Raw genomic sequence first — 16,843 nt, 5'->3', positions numbered from 1 at the left:
TTACATATCTATATAGCAGTAAGGTGAGAGATGGGGGTGGGTCACTAGGCTGACTCATTCAATTGGGTGTGTAATTTTTGGCTAGAGCTATTGTGTGCTGTAAACAGGCTTCAGCAGGAGGTGGGGAGAAACCAGAGAAAAAAAAACTATTTAAAAATATTTTGAATCATCACTATAGTAAATAGATCAAATACATATATTAAACAACTATACATTCCCTAAATAATAAGAGCATCCCCCCTAAAGAAAGATGGACCATTGGATCAGATCATCAGCTAATGTGTGTATTGAAAATCACAAACAAAATAAAGAAAAAATCTACAAGCATATTTATATGTGCATGTAAAGTTTAAATATACATACCCTAATCCAGGGATATCATATAACATTTTAATGCATATGCCATTTGTGTATCATAAGGCACACATGCTGGTGTTTACTCATTACAGTGCTATTCCTATACCACCATCTGTTAGAAACATTCTGATTTATTTCAGCATTATGTCAAACCAAGTCATGGCCCCATGTTTGTTGCTGCTAAGCAAATTAAACTTTTCATAATGAGTTTGAAGTGTGGGTTCTTCTTGACCTAGAACAGCTGGACAACCCTTTGTAGGGCTAAATCTATCAAGAAGAGAATGCTGAACAGCCTTTATTAATAGTAATAATTAGGAAGGCAGGAGGCTTACAGGGAAATTATTATTTCCATGGGGTGCAGGTTTTGAATATTACATTTACATTAGAAAGTGACTTTCAATGTGACTTTGTTATCTTGCACAGAAATACTATGTGTGCAAGATATGTTTATAAACAGGGCCATCTTTGAGGAGGGGCAAAAGGGGCAGCTGCCCTGGGCCCCTAAGCAGCTGGCCCATACTTACCAGCTGTCCCAGTTTAAATTCCCTTGTCCCTTAAAGTCTTCATCCTACAAGGAGTCCTGATATCTCAGTGTGAAGTGCTGTCACTTATGCTTCCTGGCTCTGTCCTATTGCCATGTGCAGACTGTGTCAGCATTCACATGGAAATATCCAACATTCATATGTAAATAGCAGTAGCATTCTTATGGAAATAGTGGCCACAATATGGCATTCATATGTATATTATGCTCCCCTGAGGTTCTAGCCACCATCACCTCTGCTGAATGCTGCCCAGTGGGGAGGTAAACAGGAGCATGATTGAAAGTCCTGCCTGCAACTGTGGTCACAGTAAGCAAAGGTAAGCAAAGGGAGGGGGCAGACTGTGCACAGGTAGGCAGAAAAGAAATTTGGGGTACAAAGATCAGCGAGGACAAGGAGGGTAAGGAAGGTAGGAGCAAAAATGAGCAGAGGAGGCATGTAGAGTTAAGGTGTGGGGAATTGGAGTGGAAAGGATGGGGGAGGTTTGCAGAGGTTAGCAGGGGAATTTAGGATGCACAGGTGTACTGATAGGGTGGATAAATGTAGGGCAACCCATTCATTTCAATGGGCTGCTCTATGCACTAGAAATGCGGAGAAAAGTTCCCTGACCTTTTTTTAAAAATCACACCAAGCCCCACAGTGCCATAGCACTGTGAATTGTGGTGCATGTGAAAATGCGCACATCAGTAGATGCGTGAGGGTGTCATTAACAATTAATGGCACTGCTGTGTATCTCCTAACGGGCAGTAAGTTTCTGTGATGTCAGGAAAGTGATTTTGCATGCGTCCCTGACAAGCACAAATGTGAACATATGCTAAATGTCTCAATTACATTGGTGGTCAGTTTATATCTTCTCATTACATTGGGGCTTGGTGTAGAATCCTTTCATTCACACTAGTGGTCAGTGTGAATGTCCCCCTTACATTGGTGGTCACTATGAATGCTCCTATGGCATTCGTGGTCAGTGTAAATCCCCTTTACATTGGGGCCAATGTAGAAACTCCTCTTTATATTGGTAATAGGTAAAAATCCCAACTTGCATTTTTGGTCAGTGTTGAATCCTCCTTTACATTTGTGGTCCACGTAGAAGCCCCCTTAAATTGGTGGTCAGTGTAAATTTCCCTTTACATTGGTGGCCAGTGTAGAAATGTATTGGTTGTTGGTGTAAAATCCCCCATTACAGTGGTTGTCAGTGTAAATTCTTCATTAAATTGGTGGTCAGTGCAAATTCCCCAGTACATTGGTCATCAGTGTAAATCCCCCCTAACATTGGTAGTCAGTGTAGAAATGTCACCTCTCATCCCACACCAGCACTGTCACTCATTCCATCCCGCCAGCACTGCCATTGATCATACCCCCCCTCCTCCCCCCTCGAGCACTGTCACTGATTACAGGAGTCCTAGGATCCCTAGTTTCTGTCTTTTGATGGGTCCACTCACCTTCCCAGTCCATGGTGTGCAGGTAGTGAGATGATGTGCTTTAACCTCTAGCAACCAATCCGTGAGATCTAATAATGTCCTGTAACCTCTAGCAATCGATAAGTAAGTTGTAATGATGCAGCGTAACCAATAGCAACCAATCAGTGAGCAGTAATGATGTGCAGTAACCTCTAGCAATCAATCAGTGAACAGTAGTGAGTTGCTGTAATCTCTAGCAACCAATCAGTGAGTGGTAATAATGTGCATTAACCTCTAGCAATCAATCAGCATGCAGAAATCATGTGCTGTAACCTCTAGCAAGTAATCAGTGAGCTGTAGTGTGTGCTGTAACCTCTAGCAACTAATCAGTGAGCTGTAGTGTGTACTGTAACCTCTAGTAACCAGTCAGTGAGCAGAAATTATATTCTGTAATCTCCAGCAACCCTGCCTGATTGCAAGTGGAGAGCAAAATTGCATTGGAGGGGCCCAAGAAAATGTTTGCCCATGGTCCAATAAATATTAAAGACGGCCTTGTCTATAATATGTCAGTGCAATCAGCATTTTTCTGAATGACTCCTGAGGTAAAACAGTTACAGATTGTACTTTAAAAATGTGTACTTAGTTCAGTTATCCACATAAAACAAAGCTGACCTATTGGATATCACTCACATACGAAAAGCAGTGGTGTAAAATCATTGTGCTTAATTGCTAAACATAAAGCACATCAAGGATTTCTAACAATAAAATATAGCTCCCCTCATGTATAATTACAAACCTACATAGATTTGAGGTTTTTAAAACATTAGAACACAATTCAGTTATAAACATTATGTTTTTCACATTCACATATAGCTAAATGTATCTGGAAAACGAAAAACCAAAAAAACTACATATTCTGTTTATAATGGCACACACAAAACATCCTAACATGGTAGTTTATTAATTATAGATTTCAATCCAAACACATAATTAAGTATTTTAGCAAACAAAACAAATTTAAAATACATCTTAAAATTGCAGGGAAATGAATCAATAGATTTACAAAAACACTACAAACCTCATATGATTTTAATAAATAAAGCTAAATATTGACCTCCAGCTCACTAGCTACAGCATTACGATTGTCTCAGGCCCACTTACTTGCCAAATAATGTCCAAGGTACATTCTTCTCAGGGAGTAGTTATTTTTCTGGATGTTGAGAATGATGGGTGCCTGTCACTTTTAGGTTTTTGTAGATTTTATTGAATGGAGAAATTAGAAGGAAGGTGAGGGGGCACAGGACACCTGCAGGTTCTGCTCAAACCCAGTCCTTGGTCTTCAGCATGTCTTTTTACTTTCTGTGTCTAGGACCATAGATAGTTTTTCACCCGGGGTCTAGGGGGTTCAAGTTTAAATATAAGGTGTAAGCACACCACATAACTAGAATGCTTTCACAATGAAGTTGTATTCAGCATATAAGCACAATTTTATAATAGGTACGAATATCCAGGTATGTCATATCACATCAAGCATAATACAGCAAAGGTATTTGCTCCACTGTTAATTCCAATCTATAACCAAAAAGAATACATGAATATATATAGCTAAAGCTAGCACCACTTAATCATACAGCTGCTGATGAACAGAAATAAATACAGGAATTCAGTAGCAAAAATAGAAGGAGGAGAAAAGCAGAGCCAGACCCCGGTCAAAGAGGAGGAAGAAGAAACCAATGTTTTGGGGGTGTTGGTTGCCCAAGAACCTCCTGCCTGAGGATGGGGGTTTCATCCTTAGGCACCCAGAGTAAAATCATGAGGCGATGTGCACCACAGTAAAATGTGAGTGTGGAAAAATTCAGCTAACATTGAGAGGGGCTTAAAACTTGAGCTGACTCATTGTGCAAATGGTAATATATGGCACAGTCTTTGTACCTGCAAAATTATGCTTTAATTACTGTGCCACATATGGGAATATAACAGACACCTACAAACCTTAGTATAGCCATTGGTAAAAAAAAAGTAAACTCTTCCATTACATATGCTTTTCTGCACTCAATCTACCTTCAGGAGAAAATTCATTGACATAGTGACTACAGAGGAATCAGAAACTGTTTTACAATATAAAAAGTGCAGTGTTCAGGATAATATGTTATATTTAGAGAGGTAAGGGGCATGTCATATAAAGTGCAGTGATCAGTTAAGGTAACCTATAGGAATTATTCATTCTGTAATCATTTGTATGGCAGTTATATAATGCAATAGGTATAGAGCAGTGGTTTTAAGATAAGAGCCTAGTAATTATCTACCAATACCATCCATGTCTCAACAGTAGGGGGCTCATTTACTTCATTACAGTGCATTAACAAGTGTAATGTTGCACATTGATTTAAGGCAGCCCATTCAAAATATGCATTCTCATACTTCTATTGTATGAGTATAAACTTATTTTTGGCTGACCAATGCCTGCTACATATGTCTGTTGATCTGCCTTCCAATCATGTAATCATTAAATGACTGAAAGATAGATCAATAGACATACCTAGCAAGTGTGAGGCAGTTGACACATTGTCTGTGCCACTACTGTACTCTGTGCAATTGCTCTGCTGATACCGATGGGAGAGGAGACATTGGTGGCTACTGGCAGTCCAAAACCCAGCTTGTCTAACACTGCCCACTTCCTTATTCCCTGCAACACTGCCACACTACTCACCTCTGCATCTCCTGCAACCCTCTTTACTGCTTCACAATTTGCCATGCTCTTGAAAAACTGCTCTATTTTTTACAGCTCCTGCAACCTTCTTCTAACATTGCTCACTTCTGCATCATCTGCAACCCTTTTCCAGCACTGTTCACCCCTGCACCCCCATGCAACACTGTACTCTTCTGCACCTTTTGCCACCCTCTCTACATTGCTCACCTCTGTATCACCTGCAAACCTTTTCTAGAACTGTTCACCCCTGCAACCCCATGCAACACTGTTCTCTTCTGCAATCTTTGCCACCCTCTCCCAACATTACTCCCCTCTGTGCCCCCACCAAACCCTTTTCCAGCGCTGTTTACCTCTCCACCCCCTGCCATCTATCTCCATCATGGCTCTCCCTTGCTCTCCCCATTACCCTCTTCCAACACTGCTCACCTGTGAATCCCCTGCCACCTTCTTCTAACACTTATCTTCACAGTTCTCCCAGCAACTCTTTTCAATGTTTCTCACCTCTGCAATCCTATTCCAGCTCTGTTCACCTCTGCACTCCCCACAACCATCTTTTTTCTGCATTCTTTTTCATCTCCCAATACTCTGCCATCCTATTCCAACTCTGTTCATTGCCGCATCCCCTGTCATCCTCTCTAACACTGCTCACCTCTGTACCCTCTGCATCCCCGCCACCCACTTCCAACACTTCTCACCACTGAACTCCCTGCCACCCTCATGCAATGCTGCTGAATTCTGCAACCCTATTCCAGCACTATTTACCACTGCACCATCTACTATCTCCCTTTGTGTACCCTTTGCTTCCCTTTTTCTCACTTCTGAGCTCTCTGCAAACTCTCTTCCAACTATGCTCACATCCCCTTGCCACCCTCTTCCATCATTGCTCTGCTTTGCGTCTCCTGCCGCCCTTTTCCAAAGCTGCTCACCTTTGTACCCTCTACCACCCTCTTCCAACACTGCTTATTTCTGAACCTCCTGCCCCCCTCTTCCAGCTCTTCTCAGCTCTCCATCTTCTCACATCTTTTTTTTAACACTGCTCATCTCTGCACATCCTGCCTCCCCCTTTCCAACACTGCTCACATCAGCATCCCCTACCATGTGCTTTCAAAACTGCTCACCTCTGCACCTCCTGCCCCCATCTTCCAGCATTTCTCACATCTCCATCTTCTCACATCTTTTTTTAACACTGCTCACCTCTGCACATCATGCCTCCCCCTTTCCAAAACTGCTCATGTCTGCATCCCCTACCATGTGCTTTCAAAACTGCTCACCTCTGCACTTCCTGTCACCACTTCTAACAATGCAGAGGTACCAGGAGCAGGGGGAAGCGCTGAGGAAGAACCAAATGATGCGTTGATTGTCCACAGCTTCTCACAGCCTGTAGGTCCAGACTCAATAATTTCAGGAAAGGCAGAAATGCCCAGAAGTAATATGACTGGTGGGTGGGCAGGGACACAGCAGACTGCTTAGAGCAATATGAATGTACCTAGCTGCTGTGCCTGTGCCATGGATGAATGCTCTGGTTGGTCACAACTCAGGGGACAACTATAATCTGATTCCTTTAGGCCTAAAAGTAGGACTCTATGGCAGCCGGCATCTTCAAGGAGGCCTTCTAGAGGATTATGTTCTTGCAGCACTCCAGATTTCTAGGTCCTAATGCCTAAGAACATGAAGTTATTACAGTTTGCTTTCTCACATGACAAAAGCCAAGGGAGCACCAGCAGGCCCCCCAAGAATACTGATTGGCCAGTATTAAATATCATTAATACAGAATGATATCTGTAGCACAGCCTGCTTAAATATGCTCATGCAGCAAGGGGCTAAGATGACACACTCTATGCCTAGAGAAAACTAACAGACTCATAGCTAAGCTGACTAAAGCTCACTAGATTAAAAAAATACAAAAGAGAATTCGGAAATATACTACATGAGCAATAACAAATGCAGTTGACCTTCAAATATTGGCAGAATTTTTGGAGGAATCATTTCATGTTATTAGAAAATATATTACATTGTTTACATGTTAAGTTACTGGAAAAACAGCATTCATGCTGACCTAGAAAGTCCTATCCTGGTGTTTAGTGATTATTTTAGTAGAGACTAATGATTGAATGTGCTATTGGAGGCAGCATACTCTCTACTTTATATGTAGAACTACCTATAAACTGTACCAGGTTCCTAACAATAAAAAAGAGAGATTGTAGACCGAGTAGAAGGCCAGCTCCCCCTCATAACTGGCATAGTTAGGTTGCAAGAGTCTGCCCAAATGTAGACGGCCAAAGGCCAACTACTACAACTTTCTGTTTCACATGAACACAAGTACCGTGCCTACAGTTGAGCTTTGTTTACTCCAGGATAACCTGCGCAATCCACAGGATGTTTCACTTTCCTTGTACACAGAGACATGTTGCAGCTCCCAATAATCAGAGCTTCAAAAATACAATACCTTATACAATCCCTCCCAGGCCAGGTGTGGGATGTTCAACACTCCACACTTCCACAAAAGGTCACAGCATAGACACTGATTATTCCAGCCCTCTCTATACAGATTGACTCCATTAGGATGCTGGGCACCTTCACTACTTTGCCATATCACTCTCTCTTCATCCCAGCTTATACAGACATAGAATGTCCAGTCAGTTTCTGGTTGCATTTCAAGAACTTTACTTAATCAAATTTATTTGCAAACATCACAGTTTCTTTTTACACAGGTCTCCCAACAAAGTGGCTTGTACAAGGTTTCCAACACAACATAATGTTCCCTTATTTATGGATAGGGGTATCACCAATGGATAGGCATTCAAACAGAATCAATTTGCCCAAAATTGGTTCCCACTTACTATGGCACAGTAAGTCATAATGCCAATCCTAATGTAAGTGTTGCTCTCGTATAAACACTTGTGATGACTCCTAATCATCCCACTGACTGTTAAATGCTCCAAAATGCTGGTAAAATAGCTAACAGGCCTATGGCCCGATATTCAAAGGGCAGGACTTAATGGCCTAACACCCTATTACAAAATGTCTTCATGTTTCCTAAACTACAGTGAATCATCTGACTAAACAAAACCCTTGCAACCCCTTTACCTTAAAGTAGCTTCAAATGTCAAGTGAAACAAAATTGGGAAAAAATATATACTAGTTTGTAATTGGAGGCTTGGTGCTGCCCTCCCCTTTTCCGGCTCTTCTAGGCACTAGCCTGCAGGTGTCATTACAGCAAGCACAGTCTTGTCTGTTTTGTAGGTAAAAATAGATGGACCATAGATTATGGATGATAAATAGTATTATATTAATCTGATCAACTCACTATTTTAAGTAATATTTTCATAGATATGATTGCATTTATGCCCAGCCTGCATATTCTTGACGCATAGATTAATATCTCCAAAATCCAATGTGACCTGATACCTTGTATCCCAGTAATCAACCTGGGGGACATCTTGCTTGTTCCTTGATCCAAGTATACTTGTCAGTGTCAATAAGTCATCATCTAAAGGTTCTGGGTACATATAGAGCCCTTTCGTTAATTTGTTCATCTAATCCAAATAATAAGGTTCCTAATTGATTTCATAAATTGACATTTTGGACCTGCTCCACTACAGCATTCCTCGATTTCATTTCAAAGTAAGGTGTGATATACACAGCTGATATGGATAATTTCTCCTGCTACTGAAATCACAAAATATTTGCTCCACTATAAAAAAAAGGTAAACTAGTAAAAAGTAATGCCTCTATACAGTCATTGTCATTTTGAGCACAAAATAGGGCTCCTTTCACACAGGTCAGATGCAGTAATTCTCATCGGGGAATCTTTTCGCTGATCCCCTGCTGAGCTGAGCTGCGTAGAGCAGTCGGATGGCAGGTGTGTGTCCACACCGCTTATGCAGAGCAGACATTGACATAGCCTCTGTGCTGTATGGGAAGCCAGATATAAATGGACTGGCTGTTGACTGCCCTTCAATCTGGCCAGATGGAAGGGAACGGATCCCCTTCCATTTGTTTTTGGAATGTATCGGAAGTAGTCGGGTACAAATGGACATAAGTACATTTACATCTGACTGCCCATAGAGGAGAATGGAGAGCCCAATTGGATTCACTTGAAAAACAGACAGACGGACCCGATCAGACCGCTCATGGGAAAGGGGCCAAGCATTCTATTTTAAAATAGATTTGGATTGAAGTTTTGAATAAAAAAAGACATCCTACAGAGTTCTGCTGTCATTACACCTGCACACCATGTCAGCTGACTTTATAAGAGTACTATATAGCTGTGCAGCAATGAGAAATATACAAGAACAGGGCAACCCACCCACCTTTCCCCACTTCCTGTGCTGGGGACCCAAAGACCAATGAAGAACCAGCTCAGGTGAGGACTGCGCTTGATTCTTTATTAAAAGTAAGCAGCTACAGTATTTGTAAGTGCTGACTATTTTTCGTAGACAGGCTGAAGATCCTATTTAAGTAATTTCAAAAACTACAACTACTGGACTTTTTAAGAAAAAATTTGAAAAAGTCATATTTTAGTTATAGGTTTAGCCTCTTATCTAGGTTTTACCTTTATTAGTTTTTTAAAATTCCTAAACTTTAAATAAAATGGACACATGAAGTTTTAATCCCTGATCATCCTAAACGTGTTCCAAGTTCCACTATAACAAGCTATCATATATATTTTAGATGAGAAACCATTCTAACTGCTGCCAAACAGCATGTATTAAAAAAACATGAAGTTAGAAATCCACCTTTTGCTAGAATTGCTACATGGGCACAGTTCAATTGATTAAAATACATATACACAGTATGTAATATTCTAATTTCGAATAGTTAATTTGAATATGCTGTTTACATATTCCTCTGTGATTGATGTCTAATAATTATTGGTCATATGTTGTTCTGCTTTGTGCTCTTCCTGTTCCTCAAGTTACATAATCTGAACATGAATAGGAAGCTTATGGAGGTTAGAGAAGACAAACTTACTTGTTTATTTTCTCAGGATGTAATTTTATATCCTCCAGATATCTCTGTGATAAAAATATAAATTAAATTGGATTTTTAAAAAGGATGCACAACATTTATGTGTAGATTGAAGAAAGCGCTTTGCAGCAGTGAGATTAGTAAAATATTGATTCTGATTTGCACTTTTAACATTGCACTGGGCCTTATTTAATAAGTCTGAGAATGTCAATTAAATGCAGTTAAATTAACTTAAATGATCCAGTGCGGCACCAAATGTTCATTAATAAATAAGTACTGTTCAAAGCATACAAAGCTGGAGAACTGGCTGTAATTAATTACAGGCTAATGTAAATGGCATTGTACTGAAATTACTACATGCTCATTTTTTTTAGAACACAGCGCTAGATAGCCTTTTAGGTTTTTTGTGGTATATTGTATTGGAATTAATTTGGTGCATTATAGTTGACATGCTATTCAAATATTTTCAGTGTCAACATGCAGAGTTGTATATCAATTCTAAAATGTTTCATTCTTAATAATATATTATTTGCATGTATAAATATTTATAGCATATATCCTATAGTATATGACATTTTTTTTTAAAGGGTGACAGAGGAGAGGCAGGTCCCAGTGGCCCACCCGGACCACCTGGAAAACAAGTAAGTCACATTTTTAAATGCCTACCTACTTGATCAAATATTTACACTATGATATATTATATTCTTTTATCTCACCATGATCTATTATGCACATGCACACAAACTCATGTATATTAACAATATATTATATACAAATTTTATAGAGAAACTCAAAGAATCTTTTTTCAGGAAGCAAATGTAGCTATAGACAGAAAAGCAAAAGATGTTCTATGTCTGGATCTAATGAGCATAGCTATGAATAGGCTCATTCATAGCAGAGGAGCTACTATTTACACAGCACAGCAGCAACAGAAGTGCATATACACAGTCCTTGTGTGAAAGAATGCACTGTTGGGAGGAATGTAAATCATGGGTTGGGGTGGGGGGCTGGAGTTTATCTCACAAGGGAAACACAGAATAAATATTTCAGTCTGCTTTATTTTTGATTTGCTTTATTTAAAGTAATTCAATTTACATCTCATCTATAATACTAAAATCTGTGCAGTTAAATTGTATGTACTGTTTTCAGAATCCCAATATGTGATTTTTTTTTTAAGGGTCCTCGAGGAGATCCTGGATTCTTAGGCTTGCCAGGACCCCCAGGTCTTCCTGGACTTAAAGGTGACAGGGTGAGTGCTACACAGAGTCCCAAAGTTGGAACTGCAAAATAAAGTTTGAGGCAGCATGTTGTATTAATAATAGTGATCTATAAAATATATGTATAAATATTGACACAACATGTCAATTAATACCTGTATATTTAAAGGATCAGTCTAAAACTAAGTAAAAAAAAGTACCTGGGCACAATAGACAACCTTCTGGTATCATATTTGTCTGATTGACTCATCTGGAGATACCTTCCCACTGGCTGCTTCTCTTCTTCTGCAGTAAAAGCAGTCCTACTCCTTCTGATTCATTCTTACGTTTGTTAAATATGTTTGAAAGTATGTGAAATGAATTCATTTATGCATTTCACATACCTGAATGGCCATACTAGGTGACCTTAGAAACTCGGGTAACAAGAACTCATCAGAAGTGTCCCTGGCATAAAAAGGGAGGGTGACCTAATCAAAACTAGAAGTTTTGGATGGATTCATTTTTATTTTTTAACAGTATGCACTATCCTGTGTAGTAGATGCTAATTGTAAATTGTATCTTTTTTTTTCTATGACAGCATTGCGGTACAATTCTGACATTTGACTTTATTTAAAAATAGCTTATTCCTGCTGGCTAGACAGCAGGTAGCAGTGAGGACATGTAATTAAGAAAATTAGAAGCAGCACTTTTTGGCCACAAATGCATAATTGAGATAGACCTGGAACATTGTCAAATTATGCAGAGATAATGATAACAGTGAGCATAACAACACCATTTCTTCCAGCTATGAAGCACATAAAGAAAATGTAGCAAAAGACACTTGCAAGGTCCCGTTCTGATTCCTAATCCTAATGAATAATTTTGTATGAAGAAGATGATATTTGAACTTAATTGTATCCTAGTGGTAAATTGTTTAACTCCTGTGAATGTGAGCATTGTTATTTTATTGATTCAATGAGAACTACAGTGGAAGAAATTAGTATAGTTGTATACCCTTTTTACAAATACAGGAGCTTATTTTTTCAGTAGCTTCCATGATTATATAAAACATAAGGACACAAATGAAAAGCATTTGTAAAAGTCTTGGAACTGTAAAATTACTTGTAATATCCCTTCTTTTCTAAAATGAGAACTGCATCCCGTTTCAGTTAAAAAAAATAGCTTTTATTTAAATGAGATTTTAATAGCTCACACATTGGGGTGATTTGCTAAAATAGTTGAGAATCTTCACACAATAAATTGTTTGAATATTTACTTTAATTATTTAAAGGATATGTTCACCTTTAGTAACATGTTGCACCTGTATATAGGGTGTAACATGATACTAATGTAGCAGCGCCACTCACCCCCCCCCAAGTCCCCCACTGTGACAGCAAGCAGGGGATCCTCTCCTTGCATCTGCTATCACAATTTAAAAACAGTGTGGCTGTGCTGGGCTCTTCCCACACTGCTGCATCATTCATTCACACAGATCTGTGAATGAATGAACTACAAGTCCTTTCTGATACTGCGGCAGATGGTTTGTAGTTCTCAATGAACTGCAAGGGCGCTAATGAGCACCCTTGTAGTTCATTACTATTCCTGCACTGTCTCCCCATCCAGGAGGTACAAGCAGACAACTCTACTAAGTGTCTGCAGGAACCTGACATTGCACACTTGATCTACTGACTGCAGGTGCAATGCTTTTCAGGCTACTAAGAAAAATCCTAACAAATGTCCCTAACAAAAAAAAAAAAAATAAATGCACATTTTTTTACCTGCAAAAAAATTTTCATTTGCTATTCTTTTTTGTTTTAGGTTAACATAGCTTTTAATGTGAAAAACAAATTGCTGTTGACTTTAAATATGCAATCATGTGCTGATAAATAATTAAACACAAAGGGGTTGATTTACTAAAACTGAAGAGTGCAAAATCTGGTGCAGCTGTGCATGGCAGCCAATCAGCTTCTAACTTCAGCTTGTTTAATTAAGCTTTGACAAAAAACCTGGAAGCTGATTGGCTTCTATGTAGAGCTGCACCATATTTTGCACACTCCAGTTTTAGTAAATCAACCCAGAAGCTGCTTATAAAATAAGGAGTTATCAGTGTCACTTGACCTATAGAAGGTTTTACCCCCTTCATGCCCAGGCCATTTTTTGCCATTTAGCACTGTGCTACTTTAACTAGCAATTGTGCGGTCATGACACACTGTATGCAAATGAAATTTATATAATTTGTTTCACACAAATAGAGCTTTCTTTTGGTGGAATTAGGTCACCACTGGGTTTTTTTTTATTTTTTTGCTATATAAATGGAAAAAGAGTGAACATTTTGAAAAAAAAAATATTTTCTACCTTCTGTTATAAAACATATCCAATAAAATCATTCCATCAAAAACTATATTTTCTACTTTCTGTTATAAAACATACCCAATAAAATCATCCAATCATTCAAAAATGTCTTAAGAAATTTTTGCCAAAATGTATTCTGCTACATGTCTTTGGTAAAAATCCCAATAAGTATATATTATTTGGTTTGTGTGAAAGGTATAGTACCGCAGAACAGTACATACAGCATTTGAAAATTGATCAGTCCTGATGTACTGATGGCCTATCTCAGTTCTTGAGGCCCTTAAAGTGTCAAGACTGTACAAATACCCCCAAAATGACTCTTTTTTGAAAAGTAGGCTGAGAGATTTAGTAAGAGGTAAGGCAAGTTTTTTTTTTTCTTTACATACTGTCCCTAGTGCAGTACAGTGTCGTCATATGAGTGGTGTGGTGATCAGGAATACTGACTGGTGACAGTATGTTAAAAAAATAAAAATTTAATTTTTAAACATTTAAAAACATTTTTTTTACTATATTTACATACTTTCATCAGAGTAGTTCAGCTATGTTTTGAACTGCAGTGAATGGGTTATATTCATAAAAGCTGTGAATACTGTTGTGTGCTGTGATTGGCCCACATCTATCACATGGTACAGGGTGCTGTGATTGGCCCAGATACCATGTGATAGCTGTGGGACAATCACATCATCACAATAATAAGCACAGTTGTTATGAAAGAAACCCATTCATAACAGTTGTATTTACATTGTGATCATGTGATCGCAAAGCGATCACGTCATACCCCAGGTGCTGAAAGTGAGTGGGTACCCGGAGGACCAATCTGCTGTGTCCGGTGGACACAGTAGTTGTGGAAGCACCACGTAGCATGCCCAGTAGGTGGCGACGTACATGTACGTGATCCAGCCTGCCCATGCTGCCCACGTACAATAAATGTACTGTGGGTGGGCAGGAACTAGTTAAAGTGAATATTTGGACAAGAAGATTTTTAACTCCTTTAGTAAATCAGCCTAAAGTAATGCCTAAAGCCTTTAGTAATGTGCCTAAAGTATTTTTTATTTATTTTTCCATTTTGGGTAGAGTTACGCAGGCCATATACTAAGTTAAATTTGACTGGTTCAGCAGGGAGAAGCTGAATTTCAATCAGTGCGTGGTTGTCACCTCCATGTTTGTGTGAATTGTGGAATCTGACATGTTTTTTCCTAACAGTGTATGGCCAATTTAAAGGATAAGTTCACCACTTAACAAAAAATAACAAATGCACATTTTTTTTCAGGTAAAAAATGTGCATTTATTTTTTGTTTCTGGAGCCTGGTGCATACCTGTCAGTGTATCTGTGTGCCCATACATCATAGCAAGCCCTTTGGGTCTGGTATGGATTTTTAGGGGAACCCCCCATGCCAAAATGTAAAAAAAAATGGCGCGGGGGGTCCCCCCCAAAATCCATACCAGATCCTTATCTGAGCAATCAGACCGGTAGGTCAGGAAAGGGGGGGAGGAGTGAGCGTCCCTCCTGAACCATACCAGGCCATATGCCCTCAACTTGGGGAGGGGGGGTGCTTTGGAGCAGCTTGTCCCCATGTGGCCGGTGGTTGTGGGGGTCTGCGGGTGGGGGGGGCTTATCGGAATCTGGAATCCCCTTTAACAAGGGGGCCCCCAGATCATGGCCCCCCCATGTGAATGAGTATTCCGTACATGGTAAAAAAAAAGTGTAGTGTGAAAAAAGACAGGAGACAGTCTTTGACAAGTCCTTTATTAAAAATAACAATAAAAAAAGTCCCCCAAGGTAGATCCAGTGTCAATCACGATGCCTGCCATCACCGCACACCCGAAAAAAGGAAAAAAAAATCCACTCTGCTCTCAACACTGGCTCCCGCAATCTGACATTTGCTCTGTGATGACAGTTCTTAAATAGGGTAATGACATCTACACACGATAACAGGGGAATTCAGAGTTACCACCAATGCAATGGGGCCTTCACCCTCACCAGATACCAATGTAATAAGGGTATTCACAATGCCCACCAATATAATGGAAGTGGAATGCAGAAGGGTGAACCTGCAATGATCCCTCCTCTGCCACATGGGTAGATTAGTATGTCTACTACAGAACAACCTTTACTGAGTTTCACTGGACCCCACTTTAGATGAGTGTTCAGTTATCAGAACTTGGAACTCCATAAATCATTTGTAGGACCAATGGTTTCCAATCAATGTGCTACAACCTTGGGCTTGCAAGTCAATTTTTAATTTTGTAATTTGTTGTAGAGAGTTTAACATATATCTAAATCCAAAAATTCAATATATGACAGCTTTTCAGTCCTTAGATGTGGTGTTTTCATTAGCTTAATTTTTCAGGCTTTTTTTGTTTGTATTTTCACCTAGTGTTCCTGACAGTAACACAGTCCTTTTCTAGCATGACAACACTCCCTCTCTATACTGTATCTATGGAAGATTAGTGCTGTCACCCTAGACTGTTCTCCTAGTTTAGATTACAAACACCTCCCCATCTCCTTATCTCAATTGTCTCAATTACATAGAGGGATATTACTTTGCAGTTTACATAAGATAGCTGTGACAAATGATAATGTTCAAGATTTCAGTTCAGTCCTCAGGAGGTTAAAAGGACACAAACCTTTTGATAGGAACAACAGGTGTTTTTCCATATTTTCCAAAAATATACTTTTCCTTAAAAATCTTTTTAATCCAGCCACCACATCCGAATACTAGTAAACTGCAATATATTACATTTTTGTTCTTGGGTTCAGCTATGTATGAGGCTCACTTCATTACATTAATTAAAACAATATGCTGAAATTGACATTTTTTAGCATGCTGCTGTATAGTAAATCATTTTTCACGTTACCATTTGATTTGGTACAGCAATTACAACAATCAAAACTCAGCGGGTAGATTTTGTTTCCAGAGATGCCAAAGGTAAAATTAGGTAAAAGTTAGCGAGATGTGGATTTTGGGTATACCCTGCTAAGAAGCTAATTGAGAAGCTCTTTGATGAAAAATTAGGCTTAACTTGCACGGGCAACTCTAATGTTTCATTTTCCAAATAATTTGCAACTAGCCTGTGTGTTTTTAAAGTGATTCTAAAGGTTGTAATAAAATAACAAAAAACATGTTATACTTAATTTCTCTGTGTAATGGTTTTGCACAGAGCAGCCCAGACCCTCTTCTTTTTTGGGATCCCTGCTTGTGGTCCTGGCTCCTTTCCCCTGCCGAGTGCCCCCAATAGTTATCCTCTTGCTATAGGGGCACTCGAGCAGGCTCACTTCTGAGCTGCAGTCCTGTGAATGGGCATTGGCCAGTCACACAG

At 39.3% G+C, this 16,843-nt stretch overlaps 1 protein-coding gene across 2 annotated transcripts in view; it reads left to right on the top strand.

Moving 5' to 3' along the window:
• COL9A1 (collagen type IX alpha 1 chain) overlaps nucleotides 1-16,843 on the top strand; it is a 168,908-nt gene that overhangs the window by 114,378 nt on the left and 37,687 nt on the right. For both annotated transcript variants that reach the window (XM_089681329.1, XM_089681330.1), the window contains 2 exons: nucleotides 10,562-10,615; nucleotides 11,152-11,223. In XM_089681329.1, coding sequence (XP_089537455.1) covers nucleotides 10,562-10,615; nucleotides 11,152-11,223 — 126 coding nt within the window. The remainder of the gene's footprint in view (nucleotides 1-10,561; nucleotides 10,616-11,151; nucleotides 11,224-16,843) is intronic.

Source organism: Staurois parvus, unplaced genomic scaffold (genome assembly GCF_062004578.1).
Source record: "Staurois parvus isolate SC_StPar_1 unplaced genomic scaffold, SC_StPar_1.0 ptg000264l, whole genome shotgun sequence".
In the NCBI taxonomy this organism is placed as follows: domain Eukaryota; kingdom Metazoa; phylum Chordata; class Amphibia; order Anura; family Ranidae; genus Staurois; species Staurois parvus.
Note: the sequence above shows the minus strand (reverse complement) of the source record. Positions and strands in the feature narration are given on the sequence as shown.